The following is a 24,920-nucleotide window of genomic DNA, read 5'->3' as shown; positions in this document are numbered from 1 at the left end:
AATACCACCTTCTTTCAACTACACAAAAAGTCCTTTTTCTCACAATATCATTTAACACAATATCATTCAACCCAATCCACCTCCCTCCAAGGAAATAAAGTAAAGCTTAAAATAAACAATCTACATTACATATACTTCTATTAATCTACGTTTACTCTCCTTTATCTCTCGCTCACTCTCACACACATTGACACCCTCAAGCCTGTTCATTCATAATTCTCGACTTCACAATACTGTTACATATACTTTCATTTGCCCACACTCGCTCACTTTTTCACTCACTCTCACATACAATAAGGTACCTTTTACTTTCAAACAATCTATATTACATATCTACATATCTACATTTATTCTGAGTGCTCTCGGAATGTAACCCTCATCCATCAACCCAGGAGGTTTAATGCTGGATGTCTCTCCATTAATCCTGGATGTCTCCCCATTCTGCAGAATTTTAACACACCTATTACACTTTTAGGTGTTACTGACCAGTTTCAGTGTTCTTGGATATCCCTCAATCCAACCGTAACCCCAGATTCTCTTGGATAGCCTTCAATCCGGAAACTCTGAGTGCTCTTAGGATGTTAATCCCTCAACCTAGCAAATTTATGCCCCTCCAAGGAAAACCCTCTCTTTTTACCCTTTTATTTTTCTCTGATTAATTATGCCAAAAACCCTCTTTTTGCCTTTTAATTACCCAATTAATTATGTCAAGAAACCCCTCTTTTTATATTTTTATTTCCTATCCCCCCCTCCTTCCCGGAGACCCAGCCCCAGTTTCCCCAGGGGAACTCTCACTCTTCTTTTCACTCGCTTTGTCTCTTTACTGGCCACTTTTCTCGCGAAAAAGACAGAAACGCAGCATGGGAGACTCCACAATCACTTGGCAAGTCTGGGATAACCAGCTCACCTCTCATTCACACGCATTTATCCCTCCTTATCCACCTCATCCCAACAAATACTCACCCATTCTTTGTCTTTGGGTCTTTGTTCTTCATGCACATTAATCTTAGGGGCTAATTACTGCGGTTTTAGGGAATCCTTTCCCTTTTCTTAGTTTTATTGTCTCCTTTTGTCCCTGGATCAAAACCTGAGTTTTTCGGTAACACTAGGGGAACAGAGTGAAGCTGCCTAACCAGGGCAGGACGCGTCTCTTCACTCTGAGTCTCCTAAGGCACCGGCAGAGAGGTGTTAGTAACCATCCTCTGCTACCATAATTGTGAAAAACGCCAATCACTTGTTTTTTAAAATTTTAAAAGTTTAATAATAATATAATGGTTATAAAAATAGTAATACAATTAGAGTAATAAAGTTTAGAGTTAGGACAATTATAAGACAATAAAAAGCAAAGAATTACGGACGTCTGGATGCTCTCAGACACTCAGTCATGAAAAGCATCTCTTGTGAACAAAGGAATAACCTTAAAAGCAATAGCCTGTTGCATATTCATATATCTCATACATGTTGTATAAATTCTTTGTAAATTAAGAACTATTCTGGTTTTTGTCAACTTCTTCTTTTTAATCTTGTTGGTTCTAAAAAGAGGGAGAGAAGGTGGAAGAATGTTTGTCTTTTCTGATAAGGAGGCAGTAACTCTTTATGGGCCCCCTTCGCTGACATCTCTGTGTGAAGAGTTTCTTGATTAGCTCATCTTCTTGCTTGAGCTTGTAACAAATCTTATATTGTAGAGTTTTTATTTTAACATTATGTACATTTAACGCACTACTTAAAAGAATTAGTACAACATAACTTTGTAACATTACACATATAATATTTATTGTAACATTTGTGAAAAGCCAATCATAAAATATGCATTTTTCACAACCCCAAAGCTCTCGCCCAGCTCCTGCCCTAATGAACACTTTTGCACTCAGGCATTGAGTTATTTTTCTTCATGAAATTACCAAATATTTGCAATAGATCTCCCACAGGCAAGACCTGTTTCCTGCAAGGCCTGCCCAAGAGCACATTCTGTCTGGAGATTAATTTCAAGTATACCGTGGGTAAACTAGAGTTAATTTTTTTCTTCAGGTCCTTACTCCTAAAGTATAGCTATTTTTTAAAAATAAAACTAAGATGCAGCCTAATAATTCTTGCATGTAATTTAATCCCCTTCAGCCGTATTTGTAAAATTACCCATTTCATCTAACTCCTGTCAGTTTTACAATTAACAATGGGCACATTAGCTGCACTTCATGACTTGGCTGTTTTCCTTAACAAAAAGTGAATTTATTATGAGCAACTTGTTTTCAAAGTCCTCCCATGAACCATGAAGACTGGTGTTCTGCATTTTCACATTGCAGCCTTCCGCTGCAGGGGACAGTGTAATTTACGTCTTTATTAAAATCATTGTTTACACTCTTTAAACTGTTTTAGACTCTGGGTTGTCTTTGGCCAGCCCTAGCACTGTATGAGGCTTCACTATTGCTCATTTGGCAGGCATGTGGGCTGGAAATGCTGCAGGATTGTGCCTGAGGAAGGTGTTAGGTGCTTTTCGATGCTTGTTTCCCCAGTACCTGTGACGCAGCAAACCCAGCCCTGGGCACAGTCTGGGCGTGCAGGGGCAGCTGCAGGCACCAGCAAGGATGAGCAGGCTCAGAATCGTGGCAGCTCAATCCCAGAGCTGAGGCAGTAGCTGGGGAATAACACACCATTGTTTTATGGCACACAAATGGGCTTTGGGTTGGTGCAAGGTGGTCCTGCTCTCTCAGAATCTGTGGGTATTGATGATTCCGAGATTGTAGAAAGTCTCTGTCTTTCTGCCCCGTTGCCAAAGCAGAAGCCATAATTGGTCTGTGCTGTTTTCAAGGTTGCTTATTCTTGCTTATCTCTAACATGTTCTGCTGCCCTGCCGCAGCTCTGTCCTGCAGGGCAGCGTGTGGGGCTCTGCCCTCAGTGGGATGGTACAAACATTAAATACCAGAAACTACCTGTGCTGGATTTACAATAACGTGTCAATATCTGTCACCTACGTTGAACAGTGTGTCCCCAGCCTGAACCAACAGAAAAATGCCAACACTGCAGTGAAACATGGAGGGCATGAAGAAGGAGGAAAAGGACAAGGCACACCCAATTTCCTCCATCTTGTCCTCTCTGAACCCCTAATCTAGAAACCTAAAATTTTACTTTTGCACCCGTGCCACACTTAATTATTACTTATATCAAACACTCAGAGCTTGTAATTCATCCTGTAAGATTGAAAACTCTTTTCCATGGACAGAGATCACAGACAGTGTCTCTCGGGGCTCTGTACAGGGGGGTTTCTGATGCCCTGCCAGGGTCCCAGGCAATCCAGGGCAGTCAGAGGGAAGCCCTGGATTCCCACACTGCTCATGGAAGGTGGTTGGAACTAGAGGATCTTTAAGGCCCCTTCCGGTGCAAACAGTTGTCTGAAATGCAGGGCTATTTGCAGGCACTTTGAATATGAAACTTCCCAAATTGTAAAGATAACAAAAGGTAAAATTGGAACAAATATGAAAGGGTGAATAAAGCAAACCTCATTAAGTGACTTCTGAAGTGTATTCTGCTTAAACAACAATATGCCTTAAGGAAAATTCGCTCTCTGCTCTTCAGCAAGGAGCAGTGAAATGAAAAAGTCTCTTTCATTAGCACCAATCTACATATATATATATATATATATATATATATATATGTGTGTGTGTGTGTGTGTGTGTGTGTAAATATACATGTAGTTGCAAGTGTGTCAAGATTATTTTTCTTTGTAAAGTGAAGTCACTGTTTGGTTTCCATTATGAAAGGAAATGTGCATATCCTATGGGCTAAGCAAATACAGATGCTATTTTGCACAAAAATACAAACCTAAGTGACTATTTTAACCTGGGCCTACACTGGAGTAAGATTATCACAGGTGATTCTACCAGACACAGACCTCATACCCTGCTATTAAAGCAGCCACAAAAATATGGGCAGAAATAAATCTGAATTCCAGAAATGTTACATCCCATTCTCCCATTTTAAAACACATTTTAAGGAAAACAGCTAAGTGAATGCTCTGTACCAGTTAAACAATCTTCAGCCTAGGACACAACTCACTGCAGCTAGCTGGTATGGAAGGGATTTATCTTGGGATGGTTTCAACAAGTGTTGGAAATAAAAGCAGAAAAATAATAAATTACCATTTATCAGTACCTGTAAGCAGAAGAAGCCTTCTGCATTAATTACTGCTTCCGCCTGATTAGTGAGCGCAGATAACACAGAAAAAAACAAACAACCAAACAAAACAAAAACAAAAACAAAAACCCAACAACAACAACAACAAAAAAAAAAACCCCAAACCCAAACAAACCAGCTTTGCTATGGTTCAAGCTCTCACTGAGCAGCTGGATGGCATCCAGCCCCTGAGTGTGTGTCTTCATCAGCCGGGCAGGGCTGTCCTGCCAGCTTGGAAAGGATAAGGATGCTGTAAGCACCAGGCAGGTACAGGTGTCACTGAGGTGGGGAGGTTGCCATACTCACCCCTCACAGTGGGTGCAGTCAGTCCCAAGGTCTGTTCATGCATCAGTGAATTGAGGAAGAAAATTAACTTTAAACCAGCAGCAAGGTTGTTTCCTACACTCAAATCTCTCAGGAGAAAACTGTAAACAAAGCAAAACTGAGGAAGAATGTGGTATTAGATAAAATACCTTAATATCATTCCTATTAGAAGTTTAAATTTGCATGTGTTAATGTATATACACTTCTGCTTGCACTCACCACCCTCAGTGAACTTCAGTTTAATAAAACTGTAGTTGTTATAAATGCAAGCGTTTGTATGTCATACAGTGACACCTCTGAAGAGCTGGAGGGACTGAGCCAGGATGATAATGAAAATGCAAATCAAAGGAACTACAATGCCCATGATAAAAAGTGAGGGCAGAGGAGGAAGTGCCAACCTCCTGTTTTGCCACTGAGGTTTCTGTGGTTAATTTATAGGCTATCACAGAATGGAAGAAACAGGTTGAAAAGAGCTGACTTGAGAGCAAGCACTGAAAGGAAACAACAAAAAACCCCAAATCTTTGTGGGGGGTGAGGACTACTGAGGTGGATTTTCTTTTTCAGCCACTCATTTCTCATCCCTCATTTTAAATAATTTCTTCCCCACAATTTTCTTTTTTTACAGCTTCTGCATTCCTTTGTTTTGTGTCATTAATTCTCTTGCAAAGAAAATGGTTTTTTTCCCTTATTTCAAATTACTTTTTCCTGTAGCAGACATCCTTTTACATTTCCTTTCTTCTAACAGGAGGTGTAATTTCTAGACTCTTCCCCTTTGTGTGGGGAAGGTATGTACTTCAGGCTTCTTTTGGCCCCTTGCCAGCCTTCAGTCCCTTTTTCTTCATCATGAACTGTTGATACTCTGCTCCTGTCCCTTGCTGTTACAGCCTCTCACCTTTATTCCCTTGCTGTTCAAGGGACCTTCAGAACAGGATTTAGGAATACATTTTATCTGTTCAAGGCCTATAAATGCTGACTTTGATGTTGCAGATGTGGTGGATTAAGAGCATAGTTTAATTCACCAATATTTTGAACCAGTTCTTAATACTGACAAAATGAACCAATGTTAATTAACCACTAGCATTTACTGACATGTGCCCTCACTTAATAATGTTCAATTTAATCTGTGTATGTATATATATATGTGTGTGTGTGTGTGTGTGTGTGTGTGTGTGTATCTCTGCAGAATTAATTAGCTTATGAAAATACACCTTTGGGCTGGTCTGTTCTTTCACTGAGCCAGTCAGCTCATGAGTTTGTGAATCTGAATTCATGCCTTTCCTCTATTCAGAGTAACTCTGTTTCCTTGCAAATTTTGATATAAATTGTTGACTTACAACAGAAACTACTATATTATGCTTGAGCCAAATAACCTAAAATGTTTTTATAAGATATGAATTGTGCAGTTTTTGACAATAAGGGGAGTATTTGCATTTATGCAAGCAACTTTTGGATGTGGGTTGGATTTTCATGTAGCTGAAGGCTGAATCTGGCCCTTGAAGTTTAGAGAATCTCAAACTGATAGACACTAAATATCTATGTATTTGGGCATTGCATACACTTCTGGGGGATGGGCTTGACAGGGGAAAACATGCATCAGAAATTAAGTGAGGTTATGGTAATTCAGGATGTGATAGTATTTTTCATCCTTGTAGAAGAACACACTCTTGAATAAAATGCATAGAAGTGTTTTTCATTTTTTATCTCTTTCTCCAAAATGTCCTTCTAAATTCAGGCTGAATTAATTCCAGATTCTGCAACTGTGGACAAAATTTTAATTTCTCCTAGGACTAAAGTGGCCTTCAATATCTCTAAAGCAAGCTTTTTGTTAGCACACAGAGGAGTTTCTCTCACTGTTTAACCCCAGTATAAGGGCATTGTCTGATATGTCTGAGCATGTCTGCTCTCTCAGAGATAACTGCACAGCTAGAAAGCTGAAGCCAGTACTTTGGAAGTGCCATTCCTTCATGCTGTCTCAATATTTAGGTATGAAATGTCTGTGGTTGCCTTTTGGAGCAATGTGTCTGCTGCTGTCCTGCTGCTCTCACCAACATTTTGGCTTTGTGAATGGACAGCTAATTGGCAGCCCAGGAAAAAAATGTGAGCTTTACTCCTGTGGCTTTTATTTTGCTTTCAAGAGGTTGAAAACATTTAGACTGATCTGTTCTGTTGATGGTTTCTTTTTGATCTGTTGGCCTTGAAATCCTGTCTGTCCTCTCCATCATGTTAAAAGAGCAAAGGTAACAACCAAAATAAATATTTTCCTGCCTTCTCTTTCAGATAAAATTGAAGATGAATTAGAAATGACGACAGTGTGCCATAGACCCGAGGGACTGGAGCAGCTTGAAGCACAAACCAATTTCACTAAAAGAGAACTTCAAGTTCTTTACAGAGGATTTAAAAATGTAAGAACGATATTGCAATGAACAGTCTAATATCTATGTCCTCATCAGCCTCGACTGCTCAGCTTGATTTTGTATTATTCCCCTGCAAAGCATTACTAGTTTTGTATAAGATCTCCCTTACCACAGCAAAATGAGCACAATCTGCCTCTCCATCTAATATTTATGACACTGCAATCTGCCTAAAACTGGGTTTGGATGAATATTCAGCACATAATGGTCTCATTAAATTTGTTCCTCAAATGTTAGTAAGCACACTTCCATTTCCTCAGCTGTGCCAATACTTGAAGATAACCTGAAAATATTTTTATGCCTACTTCTTTAAGGCTTGTTGTCATCTCCTCATGTTCAAATATAAGCGGTACTGTTCACTTGTAATTAGGTGCCCAGGATGGAGATTTCATCCCTTCTCTAGCTGCAGAAATCTTGCTCTTGTAGTAGAGCACTTTAGGACTTCAGGGTCCTGTATAAGTAGGGAATAAGGCTGGAGTGGCAGGAGCCAAAGCGAAATCAAAACTTGAATGTCTGTTAAGGCTAAGGAGACCAGAGAGAGGCTGCAGATTTCTGGGCAAGCAGGCAGCAGTGCCAGCTGGCATGACTGAGTGTGAAGAGCAGCTCTGTGCCCGGCCTTGTGAGCCACCATTCCAGCCAGGCTCCCTGGGAGCCCAGAGTCTGCAGCTCCTCAGCCTCAGCCTGGCTCTGTTTCTGCCTCTCAGGAGATCCTCACAATCAGGAGAAATTGATGGGAAATGTTGAGGCTTCATGGAGCAGATGCTTTATGGACCTTGAAGAATGAGTACTCATTACATGTTTGCCTGAGGGTCAGGATTTAGTCACCCAGGTGGTTTGTGCCAGCTGATGTTTTAATGGTGATTAACAGGTCAGAATCAAACTGGCTCAATAAACATAGGATGTTTTTTATATTCTGTTGCAGGACAGCTCCAGCATTTAGAAGCCGTTACAGCAGAATGCTGACATTTCTCAGTCAAGTTTATTGTGTAAAAACTTGTCAAAAGAAAGCTGAGCTACCTTAAATACAGGCAGTTCTGAAGAACCTGTGGGACTTTGAGAAAAGCCCTTCTTTTTGACAGATTTTTGAAATTTGATCAGATTACATTTCCAGTGTATATTTGACTTTTCCAAGGAGTCTGGTGGTTTCACCCTTTATTTCACTGCTCACCTAAGTGAGCCAAAGCACAGCTCAGCTTTCTGTATTTTTGTTGGTGTGTGTGTGGCATATTTCTGCAGCCTTTGATGGCACAGGAGGTAATTTCATATATGAAGTTGCCTAACTGAACATTGATATCTCTTTATGTTTTTGCCAGCTAGCAGAAAATCACAAAAAGAGACAAAACTTGGCAGGTTAACACCCTGATACGACATGACTGCCTACAGAGCGAGATTAAACCCAGTTTTGCTAAGATCTCTACAGTGCCTTCTGTATCACTGTCGGGTGGGAATCCTGTGTGGGAGAGCTCTACTTTGTGCTGGGGGCATTTGCAGCTACAGAGGCAAACCAGTGAGGCAGAGCTGGAGCACTCAGCACGCAGGACCTTCTGCCTTTCCCAATTCTGCTGCACTTTGCACTACAGAGTCATTACTTCCCAAGGCAATAGTGGCAGACAAGGGCATTTAACTTGTGACCTAAACCTAGGACATTACTGAAAGTCTTGATATTAATTGGCAGTGATGGCAATTAATTGGCAGTGATGGATATTAAGACATATCCAGATATAAACCAAGACTGTTTTTATCCAGCTGATCTGCACACAATATACACAAAGTTTCATGTGTAAGGTTTAAATTGAAATGAAAGTGCAACTTTAACACTGGTAGCTTGAAAATCCTGGTTCCAATAGGATGAGTAATTATGTACAGGAGGCAAACTGGCTCATCTGTTACCGTATTTGCTATTGTACCAAACAGTCTGTTCCTTGGGATGATGTTACAGTGCCATCTGGAGATTCAAAATCCCTGTGGGAATACAGTAATTTTCCTCCCTGGCTTGTACTTACTGTTTGTTCTCAGTGGTTATTGCACAGGTCCTGTTTAATCACAAGGCAACACCTGGATAATCACAGAGCCATTTGCAGGAGCTGGTGTAGGGAACAGAGGCATGGAGGTCCTGGCTGCAGAGGATTTGGTGTGCAGGAGCGGGGATGGTGTTCCACCAAAGGCAGCTCAGCACAACCTGGGCTGGCCTCTGGACTGGTCCTTGTCTGACCAGGGTTCTAATTCTCAGTACCTTTAAACCTGTTCTTTCTTTGTCTCTGAATTCTGTTCACCCCACCTCCCCCACCCTGCCCCCTGTCCCCCCCCCCCCCCCCCCAACCCCACGATGTCCCCTAAATCATCCCAGTCATTACCCAGGGTGCTAATCTGGCCTGGTGTTTTTGGCCCAGAGTGATAGAGGCTGCCACTAAATTCATTTCCAGAGAAGCCAAGCATGCTAACCAGGCCTGTATTATTCCTGTGTGGCCAAATGTCCCCTCTCTTTGCCTTTAGCTTGCCTTTCCAGTTGTGAGAGTGTACCACCCTCCAGCATCTCTTGATTCCAGGACCAACAGTTCACATTTATCTAGCAGTTGCCTGTGCCCACTTTATGTGAATGGTCTCCTTTCCATCTCTCTGTTAGCTCTGGTAAGACTGGAGCCCGACTAACATGAGGTGTTTGGTCCCGTCTCTTTGGATGGGATTCTAAACAAGCAAAGTGACAGGCAAACCCATCAGAACCTCTGGTGGGTCTTGCTTTGGTACAACTTAACAAAAGAAAATGTGATACTTTCTGTCTACAAAACCACCAGAACTGTTTGAGCTAAACAGCAATATTGGCACAGGAACAGAAGGGCCATGAATAGGCATAGGTTGAATTAGAAGAAAATTTCTGCCCCCACAGAGGTTTGGTAGCCAGTTATGGAATTACAGTGAGGAGAGCAAGGAAATATTTTTATTATTAAAATTGATAAATTGATGTCTAATGAAGTGACCAACAATACGGAGATTTGAGCTCGGTAATTCAGGATCATCCACTTAGGCCATGTTTCATGGCTTGCATTCTTTGGAATCGAGTACATGGATTTAAAAGAACTGGGGGTTTTGTAGGTTTTTTTGCTCAGTTTGGGGAGGTTTGTGCTGTTAGGGGAAATGCTTGTTAGCTGCAAGAGATAATTTCTTAATATTGAATCAGAAAACAGACAACCCAAATGACTGAGGGGCTGCTGAAGGCATCCTTACCTTGCTTTAGTGTGGGTACTTTAGCAAATCTGTAACAAAGGGTAGTATGAGATGTAATTTTAACAAAGCAGGATTATGGAGGTTAAAGTGAGCAGTACAAGCAAGGGAGAAATGTTCTGACCCTTAAATAATCCCCAAAACATCTCCAAAGGGGGAGAACATACAGCAACAAACTACATGGAATGTGTGAGTGCTTAGAGATGCAAATCTGGATTGTGCGTTTGTCTGTGGTTGGCTAATTTGCTACCTCTAATTTACAAAACATGACCCCTGGGTACTCATCCTCATATTCTGGCCAGCTGAACTGAGGAGGGTCTGAAAGGCAGGGCATGCTCAGCTCCCCTGTGGTCCCTGCATCTCTGCTTTGCACATCTCTGAAAGCAATCAGTGAAGTGTATTTCTGATTCCAGAAGAGGAAAAATGCAACTGCTGTTTTATTTTCCTTTTGTTTTTTTGGGTTGGTGTTTCTGGTTTTTATGTGGATTCAGCTCCTTTGTGGCATAGTGATTTAAAAGAAGTGGGCAAGTTCAGATGCACAGCTTGTTCTGCCAGAGCTTGATAGTCAGCCCTGGGAAAATGAGGGGTTTTTTCCTGTGCTTGATGACAACACAAAAAAAAAAAGTCCACTGTTTGGCATTTAAAAAGAATTATTGGGTTAAGGAAATGAGAAGTGTAAACCTAAAACCCTGCTATCAAAGGAAAGCCTTATGAATACTACAGTGAAGGACTGTGTTCTTACTGACAAGGACTTTTTCTTGAATGAGTGAATCTTTATTAACTTCAGTGGAATTTAAATTGACACTAAGCTCACCTGCTCTGCTTCACAAGAGAGATTTCTTTCAAGTCAGCAGAATTAAGTAGTACTATAGCACTAATGAGGCCTCTGGAGCATTATTTGGCTCTTATAAAAAAAAAAATTGTGATCAATTAACTGCAAATAAATTGCTAGTAGCATATGTGTCTGAAAGCAATCCAGTTATAGAGAGCTAAATGGGCTGATCAATGTCAGCACTGCCTCTCCCCAGAACTCCTAGAGCTGTGATGCAAACTTTTATTTGGCTTCCAGATGGAGCATCAGAAGCAATAAGGATCATGTGGAAATTCAGAAAATTAAGCAACCCCAATGGTCCAACTGCCAGGGTAGCCCTTGCCCCTGTGAGAGAGCACAGACAGCAGCAGCAGCAGCAGCCATGTGCACATCTCTGGTAATAAACAGAGGGAAGGGACCTCAGGGACTCTGCAGTTGAGGGAAACATAGAGAAAAGAATGATCAGTCCCTCATCTACAAACCATCTTTCAGCAGGCGAAGTTGTGGTTCTTAGAGAATATAACGGTTGTCTTATCACAGGAGAGAAGGAAATAAATCTTGATGTAGCACTGTGCTGGAAAGGATGGGCCAGTTGTGCAAGACTTGGTTTTAAAAAGAATGACAATTTGGTGAAATACTCTGCAAAGACCCTGTGCAATCTTGTAGCAACAGCAGTTCAGTGACCAAGGAGAACACTGCTGCCCAAAAATGGCCGTGGATACAGTTCTAGGTCTGATCAATTGTTAAAAGATACCATAAATAAATATCAGATTATTTCTTTAATGCATGTTAGCTTACAAGCTTCAGAAAACATGAATGTTTAGGAAATATTTGGGAGAATCTCTTATGGTAGCTGTTAGCTTCTATTTAATTATCTGCCTTTGATGATTTCTGCTTTAGAGATGAAAAAGTAACAACTTTTCTTGTGATAAGAAAACCAGACAACACGTTTTAAGAGGAGCTTTGGATCAGTTTGAGAATGCTCATCAAACTAGAAACTTTGTAACCTCCAAAATCATGAATGGCACATAGAAAAGTCATCAGATTGACTGTTTGCTGGCTCTGTTTAAACAGCAGTTCAGGACTATCAGGCAAGGTAATAGGAGTCAGGTCCAAGGATGGAAAGCTGGTGGTTCCTTGTGCAAAGGGTTGGATTCTATGAAGTTCCCGGCTGAAGCACCTGTGTTAAAGTGAGGCAGGGATCACAGCATGACACAGAGAGGAATGCATGGAGTGAGTATAATGCCAGGAAGAGAGGAACTTTCTTGATTCCAAGTCTGCCATTCAGCTCAGTATAAGCACCAAGCCAGGCTATACGTTCCAGTTCTGTGAGTTTTGTGAGAGGGAGTTAGCCTGCTCAGATAATCCATCTCCAGCACCTCCTAGCAGCAGGGACAGTGCTCTTGCTCCCTCCTCCCTTCCTGATGGGAGCTTGGGGAATTAAATGGCTGAATGGGGTCAGTGCTGCAGCAGGACACAGCCCCCAGGGTCTCTATTGATCAGTGGCTCAGAGTGTGGGAGGAAGCTGACTTTTCTGTCTCTGTAATTCTGTGCTCTGTGAAAAAGACTGAGTGCTGTGGTTATTTTATTGGTTTGCTCTGGTTTAATTTTCAAAATTGGTTAATAGGCAAATTTGAGGAATAGTGCCATCAACTGGGAAGTATTTTTTCTGACTGAAAATATAACATGGTTAGGTAGCAGTGCCCAAGGCTCTGTAATGTATGTTATAGCAGCACTGAGCTGGTGGGGGTGTGTTTATTATTGAGGTTTGTTTGGAAGGACTTAGTGTGCTATGGACTGTTCACCTGGCTACAGTCTTCTGCTGAGGATTAAAAAACAGCAATGAAACTGCTGAAAACCCAGTTATAAATGTTAATAATGGTGAACCAGCTTTGTGAGATGCTTAGGATGAAACTGCAGACTAAATTACTTTCATTTCTCCAGCTGCACATTGTGTGCATGCAGAGTACTCTGAGAATAGGCTGGTGATTTGTTTCATTGCTTTCTTTGGGCTTGTAGAGTTTTGCAAATGAACCTTTACAAACCCGTGCTTTTCTTGATTCTCTTTCTCTTTTCTTCCTTTTGTTTTCTAACAGGAATGTCCTAGTGGGGTTGTTAATGAAGAAACATTCAAACAGATCTATGCACAGTTTTTTCCTCATGGAGGTAAGTGGAGTGCTTTGTGTCTGTCAGGGCTCTCGAAACTCTAACATTGCCTTCCGCCAGCTGGCTGCAAAACTGCTGCAGGCCATCCGTGCAAGAAATGGGAATCAAGCTGAAGCTTTGAGGGGTTTTAGACAGAAACACAAACATCAAGGTAATAAAATTTAAGGCCCTTGAACAGTTGTTTCACATATAAAAGTGAAATAACCCCCATAAAGATTGCACCTCTATGTCAGCTCCTCATTCCCCAGGTCCAAAACAGAAACGGAGGGTTGATGCTTTGTTCTGTTCAGACTTCCTGTTGGCAGAAAGTGGAATTGCTTCCTCTCCATGTGTCTGTGCTTCCCTGCTGTTGAACTGCTGGGCATTTAGTGTCTAACACAGGAGGGTATCAGACTTCTTTTTGTCCTGAAAATTTATCAAAACCTCCTTAAAATTCTTAAAGCAGTTTTTAGTTGATAAATAAAGTCCTGGATACCTGAAATGATAATTTTTGGTGTTTATGGGACTAAGGTAGGGCCAAGTATTGAATGGGCATATTAAGTATTGTTGTATTAAATCTCTCAAATAATACATGTTTCTGCCTTTTAAAAACTTCATTAATCTATGTGTTCTGTGGGAATGTGTGTTCTCAGATTGAAATAAATTAGTCATTTAAGTGTCATTTTAGCAAAAGATTAAGTATTTGAGGCTTTCCAAAATATCCCACTCTGTAGTAGCTGCAGAACACTCTCTTTGGGGAAAGATGACTGACTTTTCTGCAAGGGTGTATGTGTGCATGTGCATTTACGTAAAGAAAGTCATTAGCAAGTGTTTTTTCTACTAAATATCAAAATAAAACACATTATACTTATGTTTTACAACTCATGGGACCTCAAAGACATACACCTATAAATGTTTGCATTAAATTTCATGCAAACTTGATGATTTCCTGTTGTGATTTTCTAAATCCAGCCGTTTAAGATTCAAAAGGACAAAAATACACCTCTAGGTGAGATTGCTCTCCAGCAGCCATGGGTCAAACTCAAGTTACTGGAGCAAGATCCTTTTGAAGCTGGGCATTCCCTGGGGGGTCTCTGCTGTTTCTCCCACAAAACAAAAAGGCAGAGAAAGGATGCTGCATATTGCAGTCACTCTTTGATGTTTTTGCTGTGTTTCCCACCATTTGAATCAGACACTCATGGTCGGTGGGGATTTTCTGCTCATTCTTTCAGGCAATGCTCCAAAATCCACTGTAATAAAAGCTTCTGCATTTCAAGGCTGTTTTAAGGGATGGCGCCAGGATTTTGCAAGTCCATGATAACATTTACTGGTTCACAGAATACCTGGCAATGCATCAGGGTTGAGTTGTATACAGAAGGAAAATAAGTTCATGACTTGTTTAGAGCCATCAGTGTATGATGAGTCCCTGCCCTTTGTGCTTTTCAGATGCCAGCATGTATGCACATTACCTCTTCAATGCCTTCGACACTGCACAGAATGGCTCCGTGAAGTTCGAGGTGATTGCTTTGCATCTTCCTTCCATGCCACTTTCTCAATTTTGTGTTTTTAACCTTTTCTGTCTAGTCTTCATTGCAAAGCAGTAGGACTTGTTGGATTAAAGATTAGAGGTTTCAGTATAAAGTCAGTCAATGTTTTCAAATCTGGTTCACTTTTGTTTATGCAGATGCAGTTCCATGTCAGTAAGGAAAGATCTAGATTGTTCTAGTCAGGATCAGAGGGGGAAAGTGCAGAGGTTTATTCAGCAGAGAGGAGTGGCTGAGGACAGTCCCGTGTTAAAAGAGGGACATAGAGAACTTGCATCTTGTACCTTCTGCAGTCATCATGCATTGCATGATGTGTTGAACAAGGATCTCAGATACTTGAAAACTAAATGCATGCTTTAACTAAAAGGCCTGTTGCAGTGGCTACAAATAACCTCTCTCCGTGCTCAGCCCATAGCTGTAGGAGTGCAGCAAAGGGATAGACTTCTGGAGAATGAACTTCATAGTTTTGAAGACTATAAAACTCCTATAAAACTACAAATCATAGGCAGTCTTGCCTTTGCTATCAAATGTCCAAAACCTCTGGTAATTTCCAGGTATGACTGGGAAATGTGTCCATTCATGAAATGTAAAATGGGGATGTTTCCATATGTATCTGTGTGCCTCTGTGGCAAGGGCTGCAGTGGGAGGTTTTCATGGGGCAGCTCCTCAGTAGTTGAAGGTGTTCAGAAACCTAAACAGACTGGGAACAGGAAAATGCTGTTAAGATAACAAATAAACAAACAAACAAAAACAAACCTAGAAAGTGCTGAACTTTCATTCCTGGCAGATCTGTCTCTTAACTGGTTGTCAAACATGAGACTTTTGTCCCCTTTCTTATTGACAAATTCAAATCCCTCAGAGGCTTGGCAAAAAGGAGCAGAGGTTTTCTAAGCAGTGCTGCACTGCCCCATGCAGAGCTCACAGAGGTGACTAAAGCTATTAAATGAGTTATCAGGAGCTGTATAGCTCTGTTAGCCTGAAGCTCTGCCTGTGCTAAAAATCTCCTGTAGCTATACTACTCTCAGTGCCTGAGCCACAGTGCAGTATAATTAATAAATCACAGTTATCAAAAGCAGTAACTTTACTGTAAGTAAAGAGAACCAATTAAAATCATGTGTCCCACACTGAGTAATTAGTGGTGGGAATCACATCTGGTCAAGTCTGGCAGATTTTACCAGAGAGCAAAATCTAGGGCTCTCTGTGTCAGAGGATTTTATCTCTCAGATAGGATTCTCTCCCTTCTTTGCCAGCACCTCGGTCAGAAGGTAAGAAAGCATCAGCTTCTACTTCCACAGGCACAATCCAGCTGTGTTTAATCAGATGGTGGCAATCTCAGAGACTGGTACTTGCAGCAGGAAGGAGAAAAGCTACTGTAGCATCTGGCAGTGCTCTTAAAGACCAGATATCTCAGTGAATGCATCAACCATTGAGTTGAGTCAGAGAGGACACATTTTTGGAAAAGGGAGCCAAAACAGGTTGATAAGCATATGCTCCATCCTAAAAAAAATATATCTTTTGACTGGCATTGTATAAAGAGGGTGACTTAGAAAAGGATATTATGAGAATTTACACTTCTCTCTCTGCCCCAAACCAGGATTTTGTGATGGCACTGTCCATTTTGCTACGGGGAACTGTTCACGAAAAGCTGAGATGGACATTTAATCTGTATGACATAAATAAGGATGGCTGTATAAACAAGGAGGTAGGGCTATTTCCTGACAAATGTGGTTGGTTTTGGAAGGGAGAGTTGATTGGGTTTTGTGCAGAACACAATTAATTATACATGCAGCTAATTGAACATAAATCAGAGTGGACTCATGCATTTGTCCGTGTGTAAGCAAAGTGCACAGTGGTCTTATTGCATGATTTTCTAGACATATTTTCCTATATCATGGTACCTTTAATGAATTGTGTTATCTAGGAGTAAAATGCTGGTTACAGCTCTGAGCCACATAGGCTTGTGAAGGGGAGGGTGATAGTGGCAGTACTTTGTGACTGGGGCTCGAAGGCTTGCTTTCTGTACAGGGAGATACTGTGGGGGTCATCCGAAGCAGCACGACTACCAAATCCTTCATTGTTATCTGTTTTTATCTGGTATTACTTGTTCCTGATCTGTTTTTATCTGGTATTGCTTGTTCCTGTTATGGGAAGCCTTGGTTTTGAGCATGGTGACCTTGAATGTATGTCAAATACAACTTGGTCCACTCAAACCCATTGGGCATCCCTGGAGGGTTTGCAGTTACTGCCACTGGTCATGGAGCTGTGGGGCAATTTGTGCAAGGTATGGGGAGGGACCAGATTCCCAGTTCCAGCTGTGAGGGTCCCTGGCCCTGGAGGAGACCCTTTGAACAGGGTTGGTGCCACAGTACAGGGCTGAGCACAGCCCTTGCTGCCAGGACCCGCTGTGTCAGAGCCAGGCCTGGAGAGAGGAGGGAGCACTGGGAGCATGTGGCATTGCGGGGGCAAAGGGAAGCAATTCTTTCTATAAGATGTTTGTGTGTCTGGTACATCTGTCTCCATGCACATGCACGAGCATTCCAGGTACTGGTTTGTCATAGGAGAAGGAGGGTGAAGAATAGGGAAGTACAAGACAGAAATGGGCCCTCATTTATCTTAATTTCCTTTTTGTGTTTGTGTTGGCATGCTGCCATGGCAGGAAATGATGGATATCGTAAAAGCAATTTATGATATGATGGGAAAATACACGTATCCAGTGCTCAAGGAAGATGCACCAAGGCAGCATGTAGAAGTATTTTTCCAGGTACCTGGGTTTTTATTGGTTTTTCTTAACACTTGAGCTAGGCACTGATAGACAGACTTTCCTGTAAAGTTGAGTCTATACTTCGCTATATATTTCAAAATAAACCCTAGCAGCCACTCAGCCTAGCACTGCAATGCCTGCTGATTTCTTGGCTCCAAAGGTATCTCCCATGTCTCTTAGCCTGACCCTCTGCCTTGGGATGTGCCATGTCCAGTAAGTCTGAAACCTCTGCATGTGTTGCAGGCCTTCTGTGCTGCTTCTCTCAGTTGCCCTAAGGACTGACAGGAATGTGGGTGTGGGTCGGTCAGCCAGTGAATAAATAAACAGTGGAATAAGGACAGAGGTTCTGGTGTGTGTCAAGAAAACAGTTAGAGATAACCTCAAAACTGCTCCAAATCCCAGAGGAAACAAGTCCTTAGCAGTTAGCCAATCCAGCATTGACCGCTGGCCACTTAGTCTGTGGGCTAAGCTTAAGTGCCCAGCTTTGTTCAGGTGGCATCAACTAAGGTACTATACTGTGACAATACTGTAACCAATATAAACTAATTTTTACATTGTTTTATTTTGCAGAAGATGGATAAAAACAAAGATGGAGTTGTAACTCTAGATGAGTTTATTGAATCGTGTCAGGAGGTAAGGACTAAGTTATAACTGCAAGGAAAGCTCTATCTCATGTCACATCATTTGCTTCCCTTTGGATAAACTCTATTTGAAACAAGATGCTGCCCAGGATCATGGGTTGTCTTTGCTCTGTGGGAAAAAAAAAAAAAAAGCAAGCAAACAAACAAAAAAACCCAAAACCAACCAAACCAAAACAGCTTGAAGACTGAGTTTGTGATGCCCTGTGAAGCCTGTGACTTAATAACGAGGTAGGGTGAGGCAGAATATGGGAGATGATGCCTTCATTTAAAGTGATTTTACTTCCTGAGTGGACTGCAGTGCCTGATTCACAGACAAGCAGAGAACTGTAGAGAAAGCTCTTAACTGTCTAAAGTTGTTTTGGGGTTTTGTTGGTTTGTTTTTGGGTTTTTTTTTCTTAATTTTGAGAGTCTGCTGCTGTCTTTGTGTGCTGCCCCATATGTCATTATCACATTGCTGGAACTGCTCAGAGCCAAAGGTGTCTCAAATTCTTGCAATTACAGTATTGAGTTATAAAACCAGTTGATGTTTTCATGGTCAAACATTAAAAGCAAATGCTGTCATCAGAGCAATGATTTTAATTTTTCCTCTGTTTTGAAAGTAAGACCCCTCTTGCAAATTACATGTATGAGGCTGGCTGTGTTAAGATTTGTTGGTACTTTTAGCACTGGCACAAAGAAGCATCTTCATGAACATGCAATTGGCCTGATGTTTGTTGTCTTAAACCTTGATTGTGTGACTATTTGCTCGGAGATATCTCTAATATATGACCACTACAATAATAGTGTAAAAGGTAACCTCCACCATTTGGCGTGTTTGTATTGGTGCACTGAATTACATATTGGCCCTTCTGTGCATTTTAGATTGCCTGGAAAATTCTTTCAGGTTCTGCAGCTAGACAGCTCTTCTGTCCTTGAGCAAGGGGAAGGTGCTCACTTTGGAGGGCTGGGCTGGCTTCTGTTGCTTTGGTGTCAAATCTGGCTCTGGCCACGTCCAAGTCTTAGTCAGGGACTTCAGGCAGCCAAATCCTTGTTTAGCAGATGCATAATAGAAGGCTAATGTTTTTCAGTTACTTCATTCTTGGTCCCTCCTGATTGTTTGGCTTGGTTTTGGCACCATCTTTATTTAATCAATTGTGTTGTGTATTATTCTGCATGTTTGTAACTTGCCTGTAGGTGTGTGTATGATCAGTCGTCTCAGTATTGAAGCAGCTTTACTTTACCCATAACCATTGCAGTTTTAATTCTCTGTCTCTGTTTGGGTTTGGTTCCTTCTGCTGCCATCCTGACATTGGGAGCTGGGCAGGCTGATGCAGTGTCAGCTGCTGTTTCCTGGCAGGCAGGAGCAAGCTCTGCAACACCAAGATTTATTATTTTTATCTTTATGAAAAACAAACCAAAGTGCACAGCAGTGCTGACCTGTGCCATTGCAGCAGCTCTGGATTGTGGACAGTGAACCCCGGGCATGACCCAGGAGAGGTTGATTGGCTTCCCACTGCTACTGAGTGAGCAGTGACAGGGATGATGCAGCCTCATAAAATGACTGAGGAATGCAGTGGAATAGGTCTCTTAAGCTGCTCAATGTGGAAAATTGTTTTCATGTTACAGGCAAACAGCTGCTCTGAACTGAATTCCTGGGGGAAAAACCATCATTATGTTTTTGAATACTAATCTGGTTCTTATCTCAAAGTAAAATTCCAATACTTCAGGAGAAGTAATCCAGGATTTCCCTTGTGTCTGTCTGTAACTTTCTCATTTGGCTCTAGGAAACTCGGAGAGGTTGAGGTTGCACAAACTGCATGTGTTTTGGGTTTGAACTGGAATTTTTGGCAGGAAGCACTCCCTCAAGGCAGTTCAAAACCTGCCATTCCATTTGGACTTGTGGAGCACATTAGCCTAGAGCACATTTGCACACCCGGGGTCAGTGAGGGGTTCTGAGGGTTGAGCACAGGCACCAACCTGGTGCCCTGCCCAGCACAGCTGTGCTGGACATCAGGCTCAGGAGAAGACCGTGTGCTTGGTGTGCCTCAAACCAACCCAGGGCCAAAGCACAAGCCAGCTGCTGTGCTGAATCAGACCTGGGCACTGAGCCCCAGCTCACAGAGTGGGAAAACATTCCCAGAGCAAGGCTGCTGTCTGCCAGAGCAGCTGCAGAGCTCCCTGGTGCAGAGGCAGAGTTATGAATTGTGTGTGTCCGTGCTGGTTTCATGGGAATATCTTCTTCTTGCTTTCAGGATGACAATATCATGCGATCCTTACAGCTCTTTGAGAATGTCATGTAACCAGATGAGCACCGGAGGAGTCTGATACTTCTGTGTAACAAAGATCTTCTTTCTAGGTGAAAGATTTTACAATTGAGCCATGTCCAGTGTGTGAGGATTTTGTATGACATGTCCAACCAAATGACAACTGAATGCAACTGATTCCACCTCTTTTCCCCGGAAGATGCTGGTGGACTTTTGTTTCATTTTGGAAGCATGTGAATATTTTAATAAATCCTATCAAGAGAGAACTGCTGCTCGAAGTTCCTTGAGTAATACAGAGCATTGTTTGCTATGCACAAGTCCTGCTTTTAATCTAGAAAGCTTAATTTCCTATGATAACACATGTTGATAGCTATTCAGCCATCTGTTGCAAGTGACAGCTCAGTCCATACCTCTGTTTAGCACAATGTTCTGTGGATGCCTTTGCCGTTAATCTGCTTTGACAAAACCCGAATCTGCCAGGGCAGCCTGTGAAAAAATGAACAGTCAATGTACCTGGGACATTAATCAGACAGCCCATATAGCCAGTATCCCCATTTCTGCAGAGATCCTGCTTATCCTCTCACATACACTGGTGCCACCACGCTGAGTTTAGTGGAGATCTTCCTGAACATATTAACCAGGTGATCTTCATGCCAGGGTGAGTCAGAAAGGAGCAGAACGTGTTGCACATATTAATATAAAATACAGAACAAATCTTGTTCAGGAATGGTAAGTTTCCAAGAGACCAGGCAGGTGCGTCAGGGCTGGTACAGAAAGATGAACACCTGCTCTGGTCCTGTCTGCCTGCTGAGTCCCAGGGACACTAGGTGATGCTCCACTGTGCATCTCAGCAGCACCACGGCCATGTGCTCTGGTCCTTTTGCTGTAGTTTGGCACACATTTCCTAGGTTCATCACTGGATGTTACAGTCAGGTCTTACACCCTCTTATTTAAGCTTTCTTGATTGACTTAGTGAAGAGCAAAGATGCAGCTGTGTTTCAACATACAGACCTTGGCAACCACAAAGTGCCCAGTACATTTGACTGGGAGTTCTTAAATTCTTATTAGCCTCAGAATCAGCTCCCAGGCCCCATATTTTTTTCCTACAAGGCAGTAGCATGCCTTGTATAAGCCCCATTTCTTTGCTAATGCCAAATAGAGTATTGGTTTAGGGTTTTGGGTTTTTTTAATTAATAAAACATTAAAGTTCATGCAGTGTATTTACACCAAGGTTGGATGATTTGTCAGCTAGGGAACGTCAGAGCCTTCTGTGAAGAAGACTTTTAGGAAAGCTGACCCACCAGAGTGCCATTGCCATCTCCAGGCAGACAATGGCTGAGTAGTGAAGGGAAAGAGGGAACAGCCAACTCTTCCAGCTGCTCAAACCACGCAGATGGGACAGTCCCTGCTGTAGTGCTGCATCACTCCCATCCACTAAGCATCTATTTTTATTGTGTTAGCACAGAAGATATATTTTAAAAAATATCTAAGTGGAAGGTTTTTATAATACAGAATATACGGAATTCCTCACTTCTATAGCCCTAGTTTTATAAAAAATTCATCTATTGAATCATTCCTGACTACAGAAGTAGGTCTGATCAGTCCTAGCATAATGATAATGCCAATTCCCCAAGATGGGGCATTTTCCCCTTTTACTGTGCTCCTCCATACACTTCTGTGTAGTCTTAACTTTATTTCTTTAAGTTGTTCCCTTGTCATCAAAAGTGCTATTCAAGTGAATGCAGGAATGACATGTCTGCAGGAATGACACCTTAGTCCATCTTGTTAATTGCCTTTCATACAAATACCATTAGTGTATTCCTCCAAGAAGTGATCTAGCAGCTCCATGAGGGGCTGGAATTTGCAGGAGTGATGCCCTGCTGTGGGAATACCTTTCCTCCAGTTGTTGGGTCATTTAGGTTTTATTTAACAGGCACTTCATAAAGACATCAGTTGTAGCTGAAATAATACACAGGTTACACCATTCCTTTTTGATTTTTCTTGCAATCACTTTAGCAAATGACAGAATTTAATATATTTACGAGGTTTTCTCTTCCACCAAAACTGCTTAATCTATTATTCTAAGCAGTTCACTTCAGCAGAGGAAGAAGTGGCCAGGACAATGGAAATTAAGCATTTGGATCGGGCTAGCACAGTGCCTTTTTCCTCTGATAGTCTTGCTTCAAGGGTGCTCATGAGATGGCACATACATACGGAAGTGTTTGGAATGTGCCCTTTTCGAAAGAAAACATTATTAGTTGCATGATGCCATAGTCCTTGAAGCTAAATTAATTTCTGGAGTTACTGTGATTAATTTGGCCTCCTCTGTGTTTCCTGGCCCTGCTGGTGGCAGTCCTGTGGGGGCTGCCTTTGTCACCAGGCTGACACTGTTTTCTCTTGAGTGTGGCTCCAGTTCAGCAGCAAACAGCTGCTGTCACTGTCAGTGCATGCTGACGTGCATTGTTGATCAGGGCACCAGTACTGACCCTGCACTTCTGCCATCTCCTTTGCTGCTCCACCGTGCCTGCTTTTCACTGCCAGGAACAATGAGGGTGCATCAGACAGAGAGGGACATACTGAGAGCCACACTGAGTCTGCCCTTAGAAGATAATGAGCTTTGATTTGGATCCCACTGGAGTCAGTCCCCTCCCACACGCCCCTGATGTTCAGCCCTGGGTTGAGCTCTGTGCTTCACCTGAAGCCCACAGTAGCTGGAGGACTTGCAAGATGTCACCCACAGCTGCATTTTCCCAAAACTCAGATTGCAGAATCTATCTGTGGCAGAGTCCTTGCCATTGCAAACCAAATTATTTCCCTGTGTTTGTCCTGATCCCACTGTTACAGCCAGAGGCTGGAATGCACCAGTGCTTAGAACACCTCTGGGTTTTCCATCAGCAGCATCTGTCCATGGCAGGTGTGCTCCAGCCAGCAGGTGAGACATCAGTGACTGTGAGAGAGCTGCTCTCTGCATGGAAATGGCTTTGGGTTTGTTTTTCATGTTTTCTGTGAATGTTACTGTACTGTAAACTTGCCAAGCCTCTTGCTCATAAACGGGGCTTGCAATATTTATGACAAACACTACTACAGATTTCTAAATAAAACACACTATGCTACTCCAGCCTCCCACCCTCCTCAGTACTCCTGCCAGTAGTCAGAAGGCAGTCAGATTCTCTGACAGCGCTATCAACTGTGCACATTTCCTGCAAGTTATGAATGTTTAAATAATGTCTGAATCAGGACTCTGACTGTTTCACTAGTTACAAACATTAGTTTGCATCTTCATGCCAGCATTTTATAAAGAAAGCCTTTCTAACATGCATTTTAGGTAACAATTTGTTGACAAATAGGAATGTGATAAATGATAATGCAAAAAAAGAAAAAAAAAAAAAAAAGGAAAAAAAAGTACCATGCCTGTTCTGTGGCTGTTTGTTTTCCCGTTCCTCTGAATGCAATCCAATATTATGAGTACCATAAGCCAAGCTAAAAGCTTGAGACACAAATACCTTGAGGTTCAGGCATCGTGGGCCGTGGCATTTCCTGACTGCAATATGTGTTGAGAACAATCACCCTTGTGTCTGTGGGTCGCCTCTGGTGAGATAGTAGCAGCAGTGTGTCAAAATTTTCTTCTTCTTTATGAAAGTCCCATGAAAGACCTAAGGAAATGTGCAAATAATGTAAATTGTGATAAGTAAAGCCATGTTAATGGATCAGCCATGTATAGCTTCACTGTTGCAAATGCTCTTCTCCGATGGCAATTTGTATTCAATTTTGTTGAATGGTTTTAAAAATGTTGGTTTTAATAATAAAAAGGAATACCTGTAGGAGGGCATCCTTTCTTAAACCCAATATGTATTTTTTCTCAAGGGACACTGTCAGGTTAAAAATTTGCAATGACACTTTTAAAAGTGGGACTGAAACATATCTGGGGGCGGGGAGGCTGTGAAACCGTAGTATGCTGTGAGCTAACAATGCCAATGATTTATTTGCATGACTGATTCAGAGGTGCTCTTACATTTGATGTAGTGGCATACGCTGAACTTGTGTACAGTTCAAAAATATTCTTCTGCCTGCACCACTGATAGTAACTCAGGGTAGTGAAAACTGAAGGCTTACAGGCATGACTTTTCTCTTCCACAGTTCTATTTAAGTATAAGCAGGAAAACAGACAATCGTGTTAAAAAAAATGCAAACACTATTTTATGTTATAGATAAGAAAAATAACCTAAAACATCAGTGTCCCTTCAGCTTTGGTTTATTGTAAGCATCCATTCTGACACACTGAGGAATGCAGAAGTGATTTTGCCAGACTATATGTATATGTGTACATATTATATATATATATATATATATATATATATATATATATAAAAATATATAAATATATATATATGTTTGCTAAGCTCCATTGTGTAGGGTATTATCTGTCTACCAGTACATCCCAGGAAAAAGAACATTCATCCATGCAGAAATACGGAAATAAAGGTGTCTGTGTGAAACGTGGTCTTGGTGTCACTGCAGTGCCTGCCCAGCACTCATTCCCGCAGGGACCTCCTGTTCCCAGAGAGAGCAGGGCCCTCTGGACAATGCCAGACTGGAATTCTTGCTCCCTCTGCAAGAGGAAGATGTGCTAACTGCCTGTCCAACACCTCTCTAT

The 24,920-nt window shown here is 41.8% G+C and overlaps 1 protein-coding gene across 8 annotated transcripts in view; it reads left to right on the top strand.

The window, feature by feature from the left end:
- The window catches only part of KCNIP1 (potassium voltage-gated channel interacting protein 1), a 338,371-nt gene extending 313,747 nt beyond the window's left edge, over positions 1-24,624 (top strand). For 7 of the 8 annotated variants that reach the window (XM_072935323.1, XM_072935322.1, XM_032750949.3 and 4 more), the window contains 7 exons: positions 6,769-6,893; positions 13,029-13,098; positions 14,524-14,594; positions 16,216-16,323; positions 17,278-17,382; positions 17,953-18,015; positions 20,255-24,624. In XM_072935323.1, the coding sequence (XP_072791424.1) occupies positions 6,792-6,893; positions 13,029-13,098; positions 14,524-14,594; positions 16,216-16,323; positions 17,278-17,382; positions 17,953-18,015; positions 20,255-20,302 (567 nt within the window). In that variant the 5' untranslated portion in view covers positions 6,769-6,791 and the 3' untranslated portion in view covers positions 20,303-24,624. The remainder of the gene's footprint in view (positions 1-6,768; positions 6,894-13,028; positions 13,099-14,523; positions 14,595-16,215; positions 16,324-17,277; positions 17,383-17,952; positions 18,016-20,254) is intronic. The other variant, XM_072935320.1, reaches the window with a different exon arrangement.
- Positions 24,625-24,920: the final 296 nt, after the last annotated feature.

This window comes from Taeniopygia guttata, chromosome 13 (genome assembly GCF_048771995.1).
Source record: "Taeniopygia guttata chromosome 13, bTaeGut7.mat, whole genome shotgun sequence".
NCBI classification, from domain to species: domain Eukaryota; kingdom Metazoa; phylum Chordata; class Aves; order Passeriformes; family Estrildidae; genus Taeniopygia; species Taeniopygia guttata.
Note: the sequence above shows the minus strand (reverse complement) of the source record. Positions and strands in the feature narration are given on the sequence as shown.